This window comes from Lissotriton helveticus, chromosome 11 (genome assembly GCF_964261635.1).
Source record: "Lissotriton helveticus chromosome 11, aLisHel1.1, whole genome shotgun sequence".
Classification (NCBI taxonomy): Eukaryota; Metazoa; Chordata; class Amphibia; order Caudata; family Salamandridae; genus Lissotriton; species Lissotriton helveticus.
The window spans coordinates 279,225,103-279,240,334 of record NC_136072.1 but is presented as its reverse complement, the minus strand read 5'-3'; the positions used below and the strand labels follow the sequence as shown (position 1 = coordinate 279,240,334).

The 15,232-nt window shown below is 40.0% G+C and overlaps 1 protein-coding gene across 1 annotated transcript in view; it reads right to left on the bottom strand.

The window, feature by feature from the left end:
* LOC144791837 (neuropeptide FF receptor 1-like) overlaps window positions 1-6,073 on the bottom strand; it is a 563,017-nt gene extending 556,944 nt beyond the window's left edge. The window contains exon 1 of the mRNA XM_078666617.1: window positions 5,764-6,073. Coding sequence (XP_078522743.1) covers window positions 5,764-6,073 — 310 coding nt within the window. The remainder of the gene's footprint in view (window positions 1-5,763) is intronic.
* Between the last annotated feature and the right edge of the window lie 9,159 nt (window positions 6,074-15,232).

Genomic DNA, 15,232 nt, shown 5'->3' with positions numbered 1-15,232 from the left:
GGAGGAGTGTCGCCCCACTTAACAAAGGGAAAATACAATTATTACTATAGTTATTATCATATTAGTTTTCCTATTTGAGTGAGTGGCTCTCAGGGCGGGTGAGGCTGGAAAGAAGCAGGGGGATGTTCTTAATTTATAAAAGAATAAGTGCCAGTGCCCAAAACTCTGCTTAGGAGCCTCCTGGAGCTATTAAATGTCAACCCACCAACTTCCAAGGCTGCATAGTCTCCAATCCACTTCATGCTTTTGTAATCCACTACCAGGCACACCTTTCTCTTTATCTCACTCTTGCACGTTTCTACTTTCTCCCATTGTGTCATTTTTCTATCTTTCTCTTCCCCCTTCTTTCCCATTTCCGTTTTTTCGCTCTCTTGCTCTTGGGAAGTGTATAATCAGGAAAAAAAAGTGCAGGTCCCCAAAAATGAGTGCTGTGGCCTCCACTGGCAACAACTGCCTCAGATGAAGCACGGATCACAGCATCACATGAGCTCTGCTATACGAGAAGGACAGGAGACAAGTCACTACAGATTAAATTGGCACACTTATTCTGTGTTGTCTGCACCTCAGTGTGCAGGTCTCAGCAGCTATTGAGGTGAGAAAGCGTGTATCCTTCTTGGCAATAAGAGAGCCCCCAAGCATGAGGCTGTTGAATCAGCTGCAGAGGCAAGGAAGATAGGAGGCAGTCCTTTTCAATAAATTCCAATTAAAAATAATTTGCTAATCTGGATTTCACAAGTAGATAGAGCTCCTTAGTATCTAGGGGCTCAAAGAAAGTGCCACAGGTGGGCGAGCACAACACAATCTCACTTTCTCACCAGTGGGGCTGAGGTTGAAAGTGAGAGACAAGGCAGCATTTCGAGAACTGGTCCCATTTCTAGGAAGATGTAATGGGCACAGGCATCCAACTGGAAGCCTACTGGGCTAGAAAGGAGCAAGCTGCACTGTAAACTTAATTGTCTCAATTCAAAGCTCTCCTCTAGGTCCTGCATTCTTCTCCCCTTTCTGTTTACTCTTACGTCTTCCCGTCATGTTTCCCCTTTGTCCTTTCTGCTTTTACTGAATGGTTCAGAGAATGGGAAGCTTTTGCTGTTTGGGGTGGGTGCACATTGCAAGACTGTCACAAGTTCCAAGTTTCCATACATTTCTATTTAGAAGTACCTTTGTGCATGTAAAGGAATATACTCTCAATCGAGCATACGTGAGTACTGTTCATCAAGAGGAATAGGAAGTATGGCATATTGAGAGAGTGAATCCATGCTTGGATGTTCTTATGAGCTACATTTACTTTGACATATGTAGCCAGAGACTCCATAATGTGAGGGTGCTGAGTAGTGTAAATGTGTGTGAGTAATCACATTTCTGAACAATCAGCATTTATTATTGTTATGAGTATGCACACAAGGTTGTATAGAGTAGGACAATTATTAATGAGTTATTTACAATTACACTGTTTTCTCTTGTAAAGTATGCAGAGTGGATGAACCAACTTTTGGCAATTATCTTGAAATCTACTTTGAATTAGATTATTTTTGATAACCAACTTTATTGGTTTTTAAAACAGGAAGAAACATAAGACCAGCAGTAATCAGAGGCAATGATACAAAGCAAGTGTATGGCATCATTGTATTATCGTACAGCGAAAGCATCTGAAAGGCATGATTATGAAGAGGGGGACAGAGTACATTTTTGCACCGAGCTCACAGATACACAAGTGTAGTGCTTTTCATCTAGTAACCCCAACCATTTGCCCCAGACTTTACGATATTTCGCTGTTGAATTAGATTTAATATGAATCAGAGAAGCAAGTTAAATTTTCTCTGTTTTGAACTTAGCATAATTCTTCTTTTATTTATCCTTTAATAAATACTTAATTTGAACCAGTGGGTGTCTGTGGGTGCCACCGACACTCAAGTCAAGTCAAAATACTTTATTCGGTTTTTCGAGTATAAAAACCATAAAAGCAACGATACCACAGTTAATATAATACACAATTAAAACATGATCTATAGTCATAAACACAATCCATTATAAAAAACATTCCATTTAAAAAAGTATAAAATATAAACAAACAGCCATTGGTGAACAACTGTGATGGTAACAATGGAATAATTAGTTCTCCCTACAGTTTCTAGATTGTAAGGCTGATTTTAAAAAAACAATCAAAAATAAGGTGCTTTCGGGTTTTAACATTTGCAAAATAGCAAAGGGCTGGGCGAACCTGGGTAAAATTCTGTTTTTTTTAAAAGGGGCTTTAAAAAGAACCTCCGGGTGCATCATAGAGGGAACAAATAAATAAAAAGTGCACCAAGTCCTGCGGAGACACATTGTCGCAACCACACGGCGGTAGCACTTGACCTCTATGAGAGCCCCTCGGAACAGCTAATACACCGACACTCATTTTTAGGGACAAACATTTATATTTTCTCATTAGACTTTCATCCAGAGGAAGAGAGAGAAAAGCACAAGATTCAGAATGAAAGAAGAGAAAGAATAGAAAACAAGGGCAAGAGGCGAAAACAGAGACAAGAAAGAAGTTGCGAGAGCGAAATAACAGGACAGGGAGTGTCTGGTGATGAATAAATGAAGCATGAGGGGAAACAGACTGTGCAGCCTTGGACTGTAGCACTCCCAATAGTCAGGGCTTTTGGCCCAGGGACTTATTGCTTTAAAAATTAAGCACTGCCTCCAAAGCATTCCAAATGTTGGGATGTGGACTAAGAATTACCCACACAAGTTGGAGAATGTTTGAATCTGGTCTTGCATGACAGAGAATAGTCTTAGTGATCCATCATTTACATACAATTCCTACATTTCTACTGAAGTTAAGTACAAGTGTCACTAAGCATTGATTCAATTGTAAGTTTAAATATCCTAGCCGAGTCCATTTAAAGACTGGTCTTCAATACATAATGCATAGTTACATTGAGATTCCAAAAATCAAGCATCAACCTTTTATTAAATTAAGAAGTGCGACAACTATCCATCACAAATGAAGTAATTTGGACTGAATGTTGCACAATGGCAAAACATTCACCCCCAGTCACAGATCTGGGTTTAATCCATCGTTATTTTGCTCACCAAGCCACCCTAGTTCAGACATGGGCATATGCAAATCAGTCTTGACCCTGTGCCTCATGGGAACAGTCCAGACCGAACTGCCAAGCCATGTCTTCCCTGGACCGGAATCAAGCATCCTAGGACCAGTTTCTGGCTATCAGCCGTCATCAGCCAGGATAGCTTGACCCCTGTGGTCTAGTGAGCACGGGACCCACGTCTGGGCATACCCTTCCCACATAGGGTGAACAGCAAAACACACAAGATGAATGTTGCAAAATGGCAAAACATTCATCCCCAGTCACAGATCTGGGTTTAATCCATCGTTATTTTGCTCACCAAGCCACCCCAGTTCAGACATGGCCATGTGGGTACACAGCAAGGTATACTTCACGAGTGAGATAAACTGAACAGTACCGTTTCAGGAGGAAATATTCATAGTGATTGGATAAGCAGTCATTTGCTCTTACATCTCTACAGGACTTTTGGTTTGTGTTTATAACTATATTTTAGAAGAAGTAGACAAAACCTGTAGTGTTTGAAAAGCTCATTGTGTAACCTGTGTTCGTCCCTTTATCTCCTGGCCCACCGATCAACTCACAGGGATTGTGAACAGCACAATTCATCTATACTAGACATATTTGCCTCCTTCTTCCAGGGAAAGACCAAAACAATTGAAAATGATCTGCAGACAGCAAGGGAGCTCCTTCCGGTTGTACCACCTGTCAGCCTCACTCCATCACAAATAGCTAAACCACTTGGTCTCACGAGACAACCCCAAAAACAACGCTTTTTGGAATGCATGCAAAACCTTCAGCAAAAACAACATTAACAACATCCTTAAACCCTCAAACACTTTGACAGCCCACTAACATCAAATATCTTCAGAGAGATCAAATCCTCTTTACTTTCAATTTGGGCCAAGATAGTAAATGCCTCACTTCAGCAAGGATCCATCCTGGACTGCCAAAAGTAGGACAGTTAAGACAGGTAACCCCTATTCTGAAAACAAGCACCACAGGTCGCTCGGACACTAACAACTTCCGTCCTATTTCCAACATTCCAACTTTAGATAAGCTCATTGGAAAATGCGTTCAGGTCTAACTTTGCAATCTCATTGAACAATTCCAACTTCTAAACAATTTCCAATCTGGCTTCTGTCAAGGCAATAGCACTCAATCTGCCCTTATACACATAGTAAATGATGTACTAAAAGTGTTGGATCAGAACAATACTGCCCCCTACTCCTCCTAGACTTATCATCTGTGTTCAATACGGGTAAACATAACAGTATCCTAGACTTACTTGAATAGAGTATGGGGATTTCTGAATCCATAATAAACTGGTTCACCTCATTTCTCCATAAAAGAATTCAAAGAATGAAGGTTGATCAGTCCCTGTCCAAAGGCACACCTGTCACAGTAGGGATTCAACAGGTGTCCTCTCTCTCACCTACACTCTTCAGCCTTTTCTTAGAGCCTGAAGCTGAAATCTTCGATTCCTCCAACACACATTATCACATGTAGGCTGATGACACCCAAATGTACTTGACAATCCCTTCCACAGCAGATAATACGTCCCTTAATTCTACTCAAAACTGGCTAGCCTGCAACCACCTCAAACCTAATGCGATAAAAACTGAATTTCTCCTAATCGTACCACCCAATACTAAACCAAAAATCATTCTTTAGATGAATCGTGTAAACACTCTCAACTGCTCTTCTCGCCTTAAAGACTCCACGGAATCTCTGTGAATTATACTGGACATAAAACTGAACAGGCATGAGCACATCAGCACCACCATAGGAGGAACAACCCATCAAATTAACCTTTTAAGGAAACTAAAATTCTTCCTTCCTCAGGATGACTTCAAATCAGCAGTACATGCCCAAGTTATTCCCAGACTGGACTGTGGAAGTGCAACCCTCTGTAGCATTTCTACATCCAAGTTCGCACATCTAAAGGCTAAATGCTGCTGCCAGGCTCCATCAAAGATCATAAAGGAACAACCACGTGTCCCTGGATCTTAAAGCCTCTAACTGTTTCCCATATGAGGCAAGGATACATTTAAAAATACCTTGTATGGTCCATAAAGCTCTACATTAAAAAACCCCAAGGTACTTGGCACGAAGACTAGAAATATCCAGTGGATACAGATCATCTAGAAGCACCGGCACCTTGGTACTGAAACCACTGAAATTGCATAAGAAGAAACCTTGCAGCAAAGCCTTCTCAGGTATTGCCCTAAGAATTGGGAACTACCTACCAGCTGAAATTAGACAAATTCCCTCAACTGCGTCTTTAAAAAAAAAAAAGTAGTTACATTACTACTTATGAACACATTTCTGCCCTAGGTCATACAACTAATCTCAAGATCTGCACCAATCATTATTTTTAGACTGTCAGACCATATCCATTGTTACATCGGCTGATCCTAGAGATTTCACCTTTTCTCAATTTGTAAATTCACAGTTGTACCTCTGTTAATTATGTTGTTGTTTGCATCCCGATTTTCTAACTCCCGATCATTTGTAAAGCACCCTGATACCCTCACAGATCATGTTCACGCTATCTAAAACTTTATAAATAAAATACAAAAATATATTTATAGATTACAGTGAACAACTCCATACTACAAATGCTGTTGACTCCACGTTGTTTCCTTCAGCTTCATAGTGCACTTTATCTTTGACTAAACAGCATTCGTACCTGTTATCAAGTTGTCCACAAGAGTGGTTGGCACGCAGAAGATTCCTACTAGCAAGTCACTTATGGCGAGGTTGAGAATGAAGAGGTTGGTAACTGTGCGCATCCGCTTGTTCTTCAGCACGATCAAGCACACCAGGCTGTTGCCAATCATACATAAGGCAAATATGAACAGGTACGAAATAATGTAACTAGCAGCGACTGCTGGGGAATGCTGGTAATATGGTGAATAGCTGAAGTTACCACGGTGGTTGTCTGCAGTAGAAATAGTGTTGTTGGCACCATCTTCTGTATCTGCTGCTGTGTCTGTCATGTTGCTTTGAACTCTGTGTCACCTGCAAATTTGAGATAAAAAGAGAATATTTTATTTTAAAAGCTAAATAAACAGTTATACTCCCCAAATCAATAAAATCAACTTTACATAGTGTTGAAGTATTTTCCAAGCTATAAGGTATGAAAGTTTAAATAATGTTTCTTAAGTATGTCAAGAGACGAGTACAGCCATAGATCCCATCAACAAAAACTTGAATATCCACTATTAAATCTGACAACCAACACAGAAATAATCGAATTTTGTTACAAGCCTAGAAATTAGCAAAAAGGTTTAAGTCGCTTCCTCTGAAACCTAGAACATATTATTGCAATGGAAGCAAAGGGGAAGGATGCAAGGGAAACAAGAACGTAAGAAAAGAATATCAATAAATGTTCACAATAACCACTGCAAAAGAACTCAACAAACCCAAGAAGAATTCTTACAGCAGCAGAAAATCGGATTCATGCTGTTCTCGTGTAAGACAAACATGTACCAAAAAGAAGGAGCATAAACACGCATAAGTTCATGGTTCTAGTGCGGTCCACTATCATCTCGCCAGGGATTTCAAATGTTGAAAAAACTTTGGGGCAGATTTATGAAGGCCTTGCGCCGCCGGTGCGTCACTTTTTCCCATGTTAAAAATGACGCACCGGTGGCGCAAGGCCTTCATAAATCTGCCCCTTTATGCTGTATTAGTGAAAACCAGAGGCACCCCAACTCCTAATTTTCTGAGTGCCAGGCGGATGCCTTCATAAGCATCTTGTTCATCTCTTAAGAAGCAGACGGTCCTATCTTTTGACACGTGTGGCATGGCATACGTCTAACAAATATGAATTCTGCTATTATGTGGGGACAGACCCTTTCTCTTAGTCCTATCCGCTGTATTGTTGCCCAGCTCTTTCTTTGGTCACACCACTTATGCAAAACCGATCAGTCATGGGCCCAAGTAAGCTCAGAGACATCTCAGGAACTTGCCTTGCCCCTTATGTGTCCACCCTTTGGATATTGTAAGAACACACAATGTGTCCTCTCACTTGGGTCGACCACAGTCCTCTGCCTCTTTACTCCTGGCTGCGCCATCTTGGTCAGACGCAGCTCAAATGTCTCAAAGGGGTGGTTGTCTATCTGTTTTCTTTAGTCCTCAGCAGCCTGACAGCCGTCCCACAGACATGCCCAAATCCCACACATGAAGCTGCTCCTCACAGAGTCCTCGTCCGGACTGGAGTGCTGGATTGGCCTAGGAGAGAAGCCACGCAAAGACTCGGTCCAGAACCATATATTATTGCCACAAAATGTTTTTCTTTAGTCTTGTGTTTACCTATCGTTACTCTCAAATGTTCGTGACAGAGCTAGTTTTTACCATGCCTTCAATTACCTGTCTTTAGGTTTTTGCTTATACCATTTGCAATAGCTTGTTGCCTAATCAAGAGGCCCTTGGTGAACGCTTCTATCTGTCCGTAACATACATGGATCTTGTTATCATTATGTCGAGATAATGTCTGGATTTTTGAACTACACTTCCCAGATTTTTTTCGGTATAGTCTGTATCATCATGGGGGTGCTTTGTTTTTTCCTTCAAGCCCCTCATTCCACCATCACCTTTTGGTTTAACTATTTGTTTTGGGTCATCCACGCATTGTTGAGGTGTTAGTTTTTCACATGTCCTTTCTATGGGGACATTGCACTCACCAGTAAATCGTGATTATTGTCTTGTTCTATTGTATATATTGTTTGCTAATGTCATGATATAATTCCACAGCCCTCATGAGTCACAGGTATCCCCCTGTTGATGAAACACGTATCGGCTGGCGTTGTATGTTCTGAAGAATATACCCACAAAACCAACGTGTTTATCACACCACCGGTGTCGACTTATTTTTATGTAAATCGCTCAGTATCAATACTGTTTATCTCTTGTACAGGTACCCAGTACCTGCTATATATGACTCCCGCTGGAATGGAGCAATTAGGGAGTCTTGGGAGCTCCGTCCCCAGTAAATAGATTTTAAAGCTGTGGTTGGATGATATTTCTTTAACCCCTGCACATTTTTTTAGTTCCAAAATCATCTTCTACAATGAAAACTTTATAAACCAGCTGGGTAGAATTGTGCACATCTTGCGCTCTTGGCTCAGAGCAACCCTGTTCAATTTGGAGAAGATTTGTCCAGCCCAAGTCACAAGTAAAGTGTATTGGACTTGGAGATGAGGATAGGAGTTTGAAGATTTACTGTGGATTACACAGTGGGAAGGTATATGTTTGTGCAAATTCTTAAAATCTCAGCCCCAACTGTATCTGGGAGTGTTTGAAAAAAGACACTGCCACTATTAAAGCATTTGCATTTAATGTACAGATTTCTATAGCTTGGACCACAATCCAAATGATTTACAGTGATGATCACTAAAGATTTATTAGAGAACTACAATTCTATCAAGATGTATTTTAAATCCAAGTTGATGAAACTATTACTCGTGCCATTAAGTAATTTTTAGGCCATTAGTTTTGGTTTCTTAACATAAGTATAACTGCCGATTTTCTATGGTTTTGTGTGGGTAAAATGTGAACCTAACTATAAAGTCCCTGTAACCTTTGTTTTTTCCAGTGAATACACACACATATATATATCTATATATATAAAAAACGTGGTCACCAATGGGTAGTTATTGTTTTAATCGCGTTTACATAGGAAACAGATTTTTGGGTTTGCAAACAACTTGGCGCCGTTTGACGAATCTTCTCCTAACATTCCAAAACAAATTTTATCCATCTCTGCTCCTTCATGGCAAATTCTGGGGTTATCCGTGTATTGAAGGGCCAAGAAAAAAGGGGAAGTCCCAAAGCCAAATTTCCCCATGCACTCTCCATAGAGATTTTTGGAACGCGTTACCACCTAACCATCTGAAAAGAATTACATCAAATTTGACAAGAAGCTAGATCTTGGTGCAGAAAGTGTGCTTTTTGTGATTTAGGGTACATCAGTTTAGTAGTTTCTGAGAAATTAGGGTTAAAAAATAATTGTATAAATCATGACGATTGGGTTTGCAGGACTCTCGCGAGACTCCTGCGTTCAAGCAAAATAAAAGATAGAGCCATCTGATTGGTCGAGTGGGTTTTATTTTCTGTCAGCTGTCTCACAGGAGCAAGTGGCTCCTGTGAGTCTGCAGACGTGCAAAATTAAAAATACAGCCATTGGTTAGTCAAGTAGGCTTTTTCCCTGTGGACCAATGCATGGGAGCATTAGGCTCCTGCGAGTCCCATGGTACAATGTATTCTGATTGACTAATTGTTGGAAAAGCAGAAATGAAATGGCCCTCATTACTGAATATGGGGAAACAATCATATTCTTGTAAACATTATCAGAAAAAGCTTCATAAAGGGGCAGAGTAAAGGCATCCTGACCCCTTAGTAATTGTGATTAGATCTATGAGGCATTAGTAGTAGGATTAAGCACAATGTAAATTCTTCTTTACAAAATGTTAGGATCCTGCAGGAGTTCGCTGAAAGTTCTTGTGAGATTCTCACGAGGAAAAAATGAAGAGGCCAGTCCCTCACCCACATCTTACCAAGTACACCCATCACCTATGGGAGAGGTGTCCGTGGAGATGCCAGTCCCTCTCCATACCCCACTAAACATGCCGGTTGTTCTGTGGAGAGGTCTCAGTGGAGAGTCCAGTCCCTTTCCACACCCTACTATGCACACTTATCACCCTGGGGGAAGGTCTCGTGAGAGAGTTCAGTGTCTACAGTCACCCTGCTATGAACACCAGTCACCCTGGAGAAAGGTCTCCACATAAAGGCCAGTCCCTTCCCTCACCCTATTACACACACCTGTTGCCCTGGGGAGAGATCTCAGCCAAGATTCCTGTCTCTCCACACACTCTACTATGGACTTCGGTTACCCTCGGGAGAGGTTACAGAGAGGAGGACAGTTCTTCCCTACACCCTACTACACATGCCAATCACTCTAGAAAGAAGTCTCAGTGGAGGAGCCAGTCCCTCCTTACACTCTACTATGCACAAGTGTTGTCTGTGAGAAAGGTCTCAGAAAGAAAGGCAGTTTATCCTCACACCCTACCACGCACACCTGTCACCCTTGGGAAGGGTCTCAGCGGAGAGTCCAGTTCCTCCCAAAAGCCTATTATGCACTGCTGTCCCCCTGGGGGGAGGTCTCAGCAGAGATTCTAGTCACTCCACACACCCTAATATGCACAATAGTCACCCTTGGGAGAGGCCTCCATGGAGAGGGTAGTCCCTCCCCATACCCTACTACTCACAAATGTCATCCTGGGGAGTGGCCGGATCAGAAAGTCCAGACTCTCCACACACCCTGCTATGCACACTGGTCACCCTGGGTACAGTCTCAGCAAGGAGGACAGTCCCTCCCCACACACTACTACACACACCCATTGCCTGGGGACAGGTCTCAGTGGAAAGGCCAGTGCCTCCCCACAGCCTAGTGCACATGCCTGCCAACCTGGGGAGAGGTGTTAGTGGGGAGGCCAGTTCCTCTGCACACCCCGCTATACAACAGTTATAGTTATAGTTAGGTAACACAATTTTAGCGTCCATATTAAAAAAAACTCTAGAAATTCCCTGAAAAACATGTTAAAGTGAAGCTATGGCTAAGTGCTGTAATAAATTATATAAAACCAAACTTTTAAAGAAACAAAAAACACAAAAGTTCACTACTTATATTTCACTGAGCTAATTATAACTTGCGCCCTATCATGCAATACTTATATCACATTACATCACTTGTGAAATGTTAAACAACATCATTGATGAAATCACTGATGACATCTCAAATGACATGGATGACATTGCTGATGTCATTCAATGAATATGGTGGTTTGCTATAAGCTTAGAATACTAGAATGTATTCAGCAAGGTACATGTAGATCCAATATTCCATAACATTTTAGTAATTATGGGCGAATCCTTTTGCACAAGCAGAAGAAGCAGACAGTTAAGCATATCTGTGAAATCACTGAAATTAATTAAATATTGTATTTTCTTTTCTTGGGTTGTGATGTGTAAGAAATGAAATGGCAGTGAGGACATTAATGACATCAGCAACTTGTTAAACCTTCAACACCATTCAGAAACAGATTTTGATTATCATTTACATTAACAATCTAACATAAAACTTTAAGTAAACAACCTCACTTCTATACATGAGCCAATTATAAGCCATGCACTACGGGGCCCTATGGACAACCCTCTGTAGTATGTCAAAATATCTTACACGACTTCTGGGTAAGATGGAATTCAGTGAGTCACATCAGGGTTTGCTCCCCTCTGACTAGCTACTCCCTCCCCCAGGCATACTGTAAAACCTGTATGAGCCTGTGAGGGAGACAGGGTGTGTTGCCTCCCCAAGAATAGGAATAAAGCTTCGACACACAGGTCAACTGCATCAGAGAAGCAGGGAGCTCCTGGTGAGTGGGGGGCGCTGCAATGAAAGGCTATGAGTGACATGGGGTGGACAAGTGCCGAGGCGGGGGACCAGGCCTGTGTCGGCCCGCTGAATCATGCAACACTTTTGGTGGCTGTCGCCCTTGTCCTGGGTGCTGAGCTGAATAACATAGGAGGGCTTGGGTGCCCTACTGGAGGCAGCTGGTATACACTCAAAATATCGAGTTTTTATTATCGAGTTACATTAATATCGAGTTAAAAATATAGAATGGACACAATATCGAATGGACAGAATATAGACTACAAAAATATCGAATGGAATAGCATTAATATCGAATCAAAAATATAGAAAGGATAACTATCGAATGGACAGAATATAGACAACAAAAATATAGAATGGACAGAATATAGACAACAAAAATATAGAATGGACAGAATATAGACAACAGAAATATCGAATATGAGGTAAGTAAGTTAATATACATTTTTTTTAGTATTTTATATGTTAGTATATGTGTGAAAAGTGTATATTTATTTTATAATTTATTTTAATTAATTAATTTTATGGCATTTAATTTTTGTGTAATATAATTATGTAGCGGGTTGTGGGTTTATAGGGGAATAGGGTGGGAAGTAATTTAATTATGATTAATTAAATATGTTAATTTATTTATTGGTATTTATTTTGAATTAATTGTTAATTAATAATTAATTGGTAATTAATTAAAATATAATTAGTAATTATTTTAATTAATTGATTAATTGATAATTATGTTAATTTTATTAATGTATTTTCTGTAGCGGGTTGTGGGTTTATAGGGGATAGGGTGGGAAGTAATTTAAAAGATAATTATTTATATTTTTAAATGTATTTATTGGTATTTATTTGGAATTAATTGATATTTAAATTTTTAATTGGTAATTAATTAAAATATGATTGGTAATTTATTTTAATTAATTGATTAATTGATAATTATGTAAATTTTCTTAATGTATTTTCTGTAGCGGGTTGTGGGTTTATAGGGGAATAGGGTGGGAAGTAATTTAATTATAATTAATTACATTTTTAAATGTATTTATTAGTATTTATTTGGAATTAATTGATGTTTAAATTTTTAATTGGTAATTAAATAAATAATTATTTTTAATTAATTTTAAATAATAGTTTAATTGATAATTATGTTAATTTTCTTAATGTATTTTCTGTAGCGGTTTGTGGGTTTATAGGGGAATAGGATGGGTAGTAATTTAATTGTAATTAATTAAATATTGTTATTTATTTATTGGTTTTGTTTTGTTGTAATTTTTAATATTTTTTTAATTGTTAAATAATTAATTGTTAATTGGTAAATAATTTGTATTAATAGGTAATTATTTATAAAAAAAAATTTTTTGTATTTTTAATTGATTAATTATTATATTATATAAAATTGTTAATTACTTTTAATTAATTTGTTTTCAGTATTAATATTTAATTTATTTTTATTCATATATGAAGTATTTACTTTCCCTACTGTTGCACTCACTGGAGTGTGAATAGTAATTTTTACCCCTACGCTATCCAACGATTTCCCTACTGTTGCACTCACTGGAGTGGGAATAGTAATTTTTACCCCTACGCTATCCAACGCTTTCCCTACTGTTGCACTCTTTGGAGTGGGAATAGTAATTTTAACTCTCCCGCTATCCAACGCTTTCCCTACTATTGCACTCTCTGGAGTGGGAATAGTAATTTTTACCCTCCCGCTATCCAACGCTTTCTCTACTGTTGCACTCGCTGGAGTGGGAATAATAATTGTTACCCCTACGCTATCCAACGCTTTCTCTACTGTTGCACTCACTGGAGTGTGAATAGTAATTTTTACCCCTACGCTATCCAACGCTTTCCCTACTGTTGCACTCACTGGAGTGGGAATAGTAATTTTTACCCCTACGCTATCCAACACTTTCCCTACTGTTGCACTGTTTGGAGTGGGAATAGTAATTTTAACTCTCCCGCTATCCAACGCTTTCCCTACTATTGCACTCTCTGGAGTGGGAATAGTAATTTTTACCCTCCCGCTATCCAACGCTTTCTCTACTGTTGCACTCTCTGGAGTGGGAATAATAATTGTTACCCCTACGCTATCCAACGCTTTCTCTACTGTTGCACTCACTGGAGTGGGAATAGTCATTTTTAACCCTACGCTATCCAATGCTTTCCTACTGTTGCATTTTTTGGAGTGGGAATAGTAATTTTAACTCTCGCTATCCAACGCTTTCCCTACTGTTGCAATCTCTGGAGTGGGAATAGTAATTTTTACCCGTACGCTATCCAACGCTTTCCCTACTGTTGCTCTCACTGGAGTGGGAATAGTAATTTTTACCCCTACGCTATCCAACACTTTGCCTACTGTTGCACTCTTTGGATTGGGAATAGTAATTTTAACCCTCCCGCTATCAAACGCTTTCCTTACTGTTGCAGTTTCTGGAGTGGGAATAGTAATTTTTACCCCTATGCTATCCAACGCTTTCCCTACTGTTGCACACTTTGGAGTGGGAATAGTAATTTTTACCCTCCCGCTATCCAACGCTTTCTTTACTGTTGCACGCTCTCGATGGGAATAGTAATTTTTACCCCTACGCTATCCAACGCTTTCTCTACTGTTGCACTCACTGGAGTGGGAATAGTAATTTTTACTCCTATGCTATCCAACACTTTCCTTAATGTTGCACTCTTTGGAGTGGGAATAGTAATTTTTACTCCTACCCTATCTAACACTTTCCCTACTGTTGCACTCTTTGGAGTGGGAATAGTAATTTTTACGCCTACGCTATCTAACGCTTTTCCTACTGTTGCACTCACTGGAGTGGGAATAGTAATTTTAACCCTCCAGCTATCCAACGCTTTCCATACTGTTGCGCTCTCTGAAGTTGGAATAGTAATTTTTACCCTCCCTCTATCCAATGCTTTCCCTACTGTTGCACTCACTGGAGTGGGAATAGTAATTTTCACCCCTACGCTATCCAACGCTTTCCCTACTGTTGCACTCTTTGGAGTGGGAATAGTAATTTTAACTCTCCCGCTATCCAACGCTTTCCCTACTGTTGCACTCACTGGAGTGGGAATAGTAATTTTATGCCTACGCTATCCTACGCTTTCCCTACTGTTGCACTCTCTGGAGTGGGAATAGTAATTTCTACCCCTACGCTATCCAATGCTTTCCCTACTGTTGCACTCACTGGAGTGGGAATAGTAATTTTTACCCCCGCGCTATCCAACGCTTACCCTACTGTTGCACTCACTGGAGTGGGAATAGTGATTTTTACCCCTACGCTATCCAACACTTTGCCTACTGTTGCACTCTCTGGAGTGGGAATAGTAATTTTAACCCTCCCGCTATCCAACGCTTTCCTTACTGTTGCACTTTCTGGAGTGGGAATAGTAATTTTTACCCCTACGCTATCCAACACTTTGCCTACTGTTGCACTCTTTGGAGTGGGAATAGTAATTTTTACCCTCCCGCTATCCAACACTTTCTCTACTGTTGCACGCTCTGGATGGGAATAGTAATTTTTACCCCTACGCTATCCAACGCTTTCCCTACTGTTGCACTCACTGGAGTGGGAATAGTAATTTTTACCCCTACGCTATCCAACGCTTACCCTACTGTTGCACTCACTGGAGTGGGAATAGTAATTTTTACCCTCCCGCTATCCAATGCTTTCCCTACTGTTGCACTCACTGGAGTTGAAATAGTAAATGT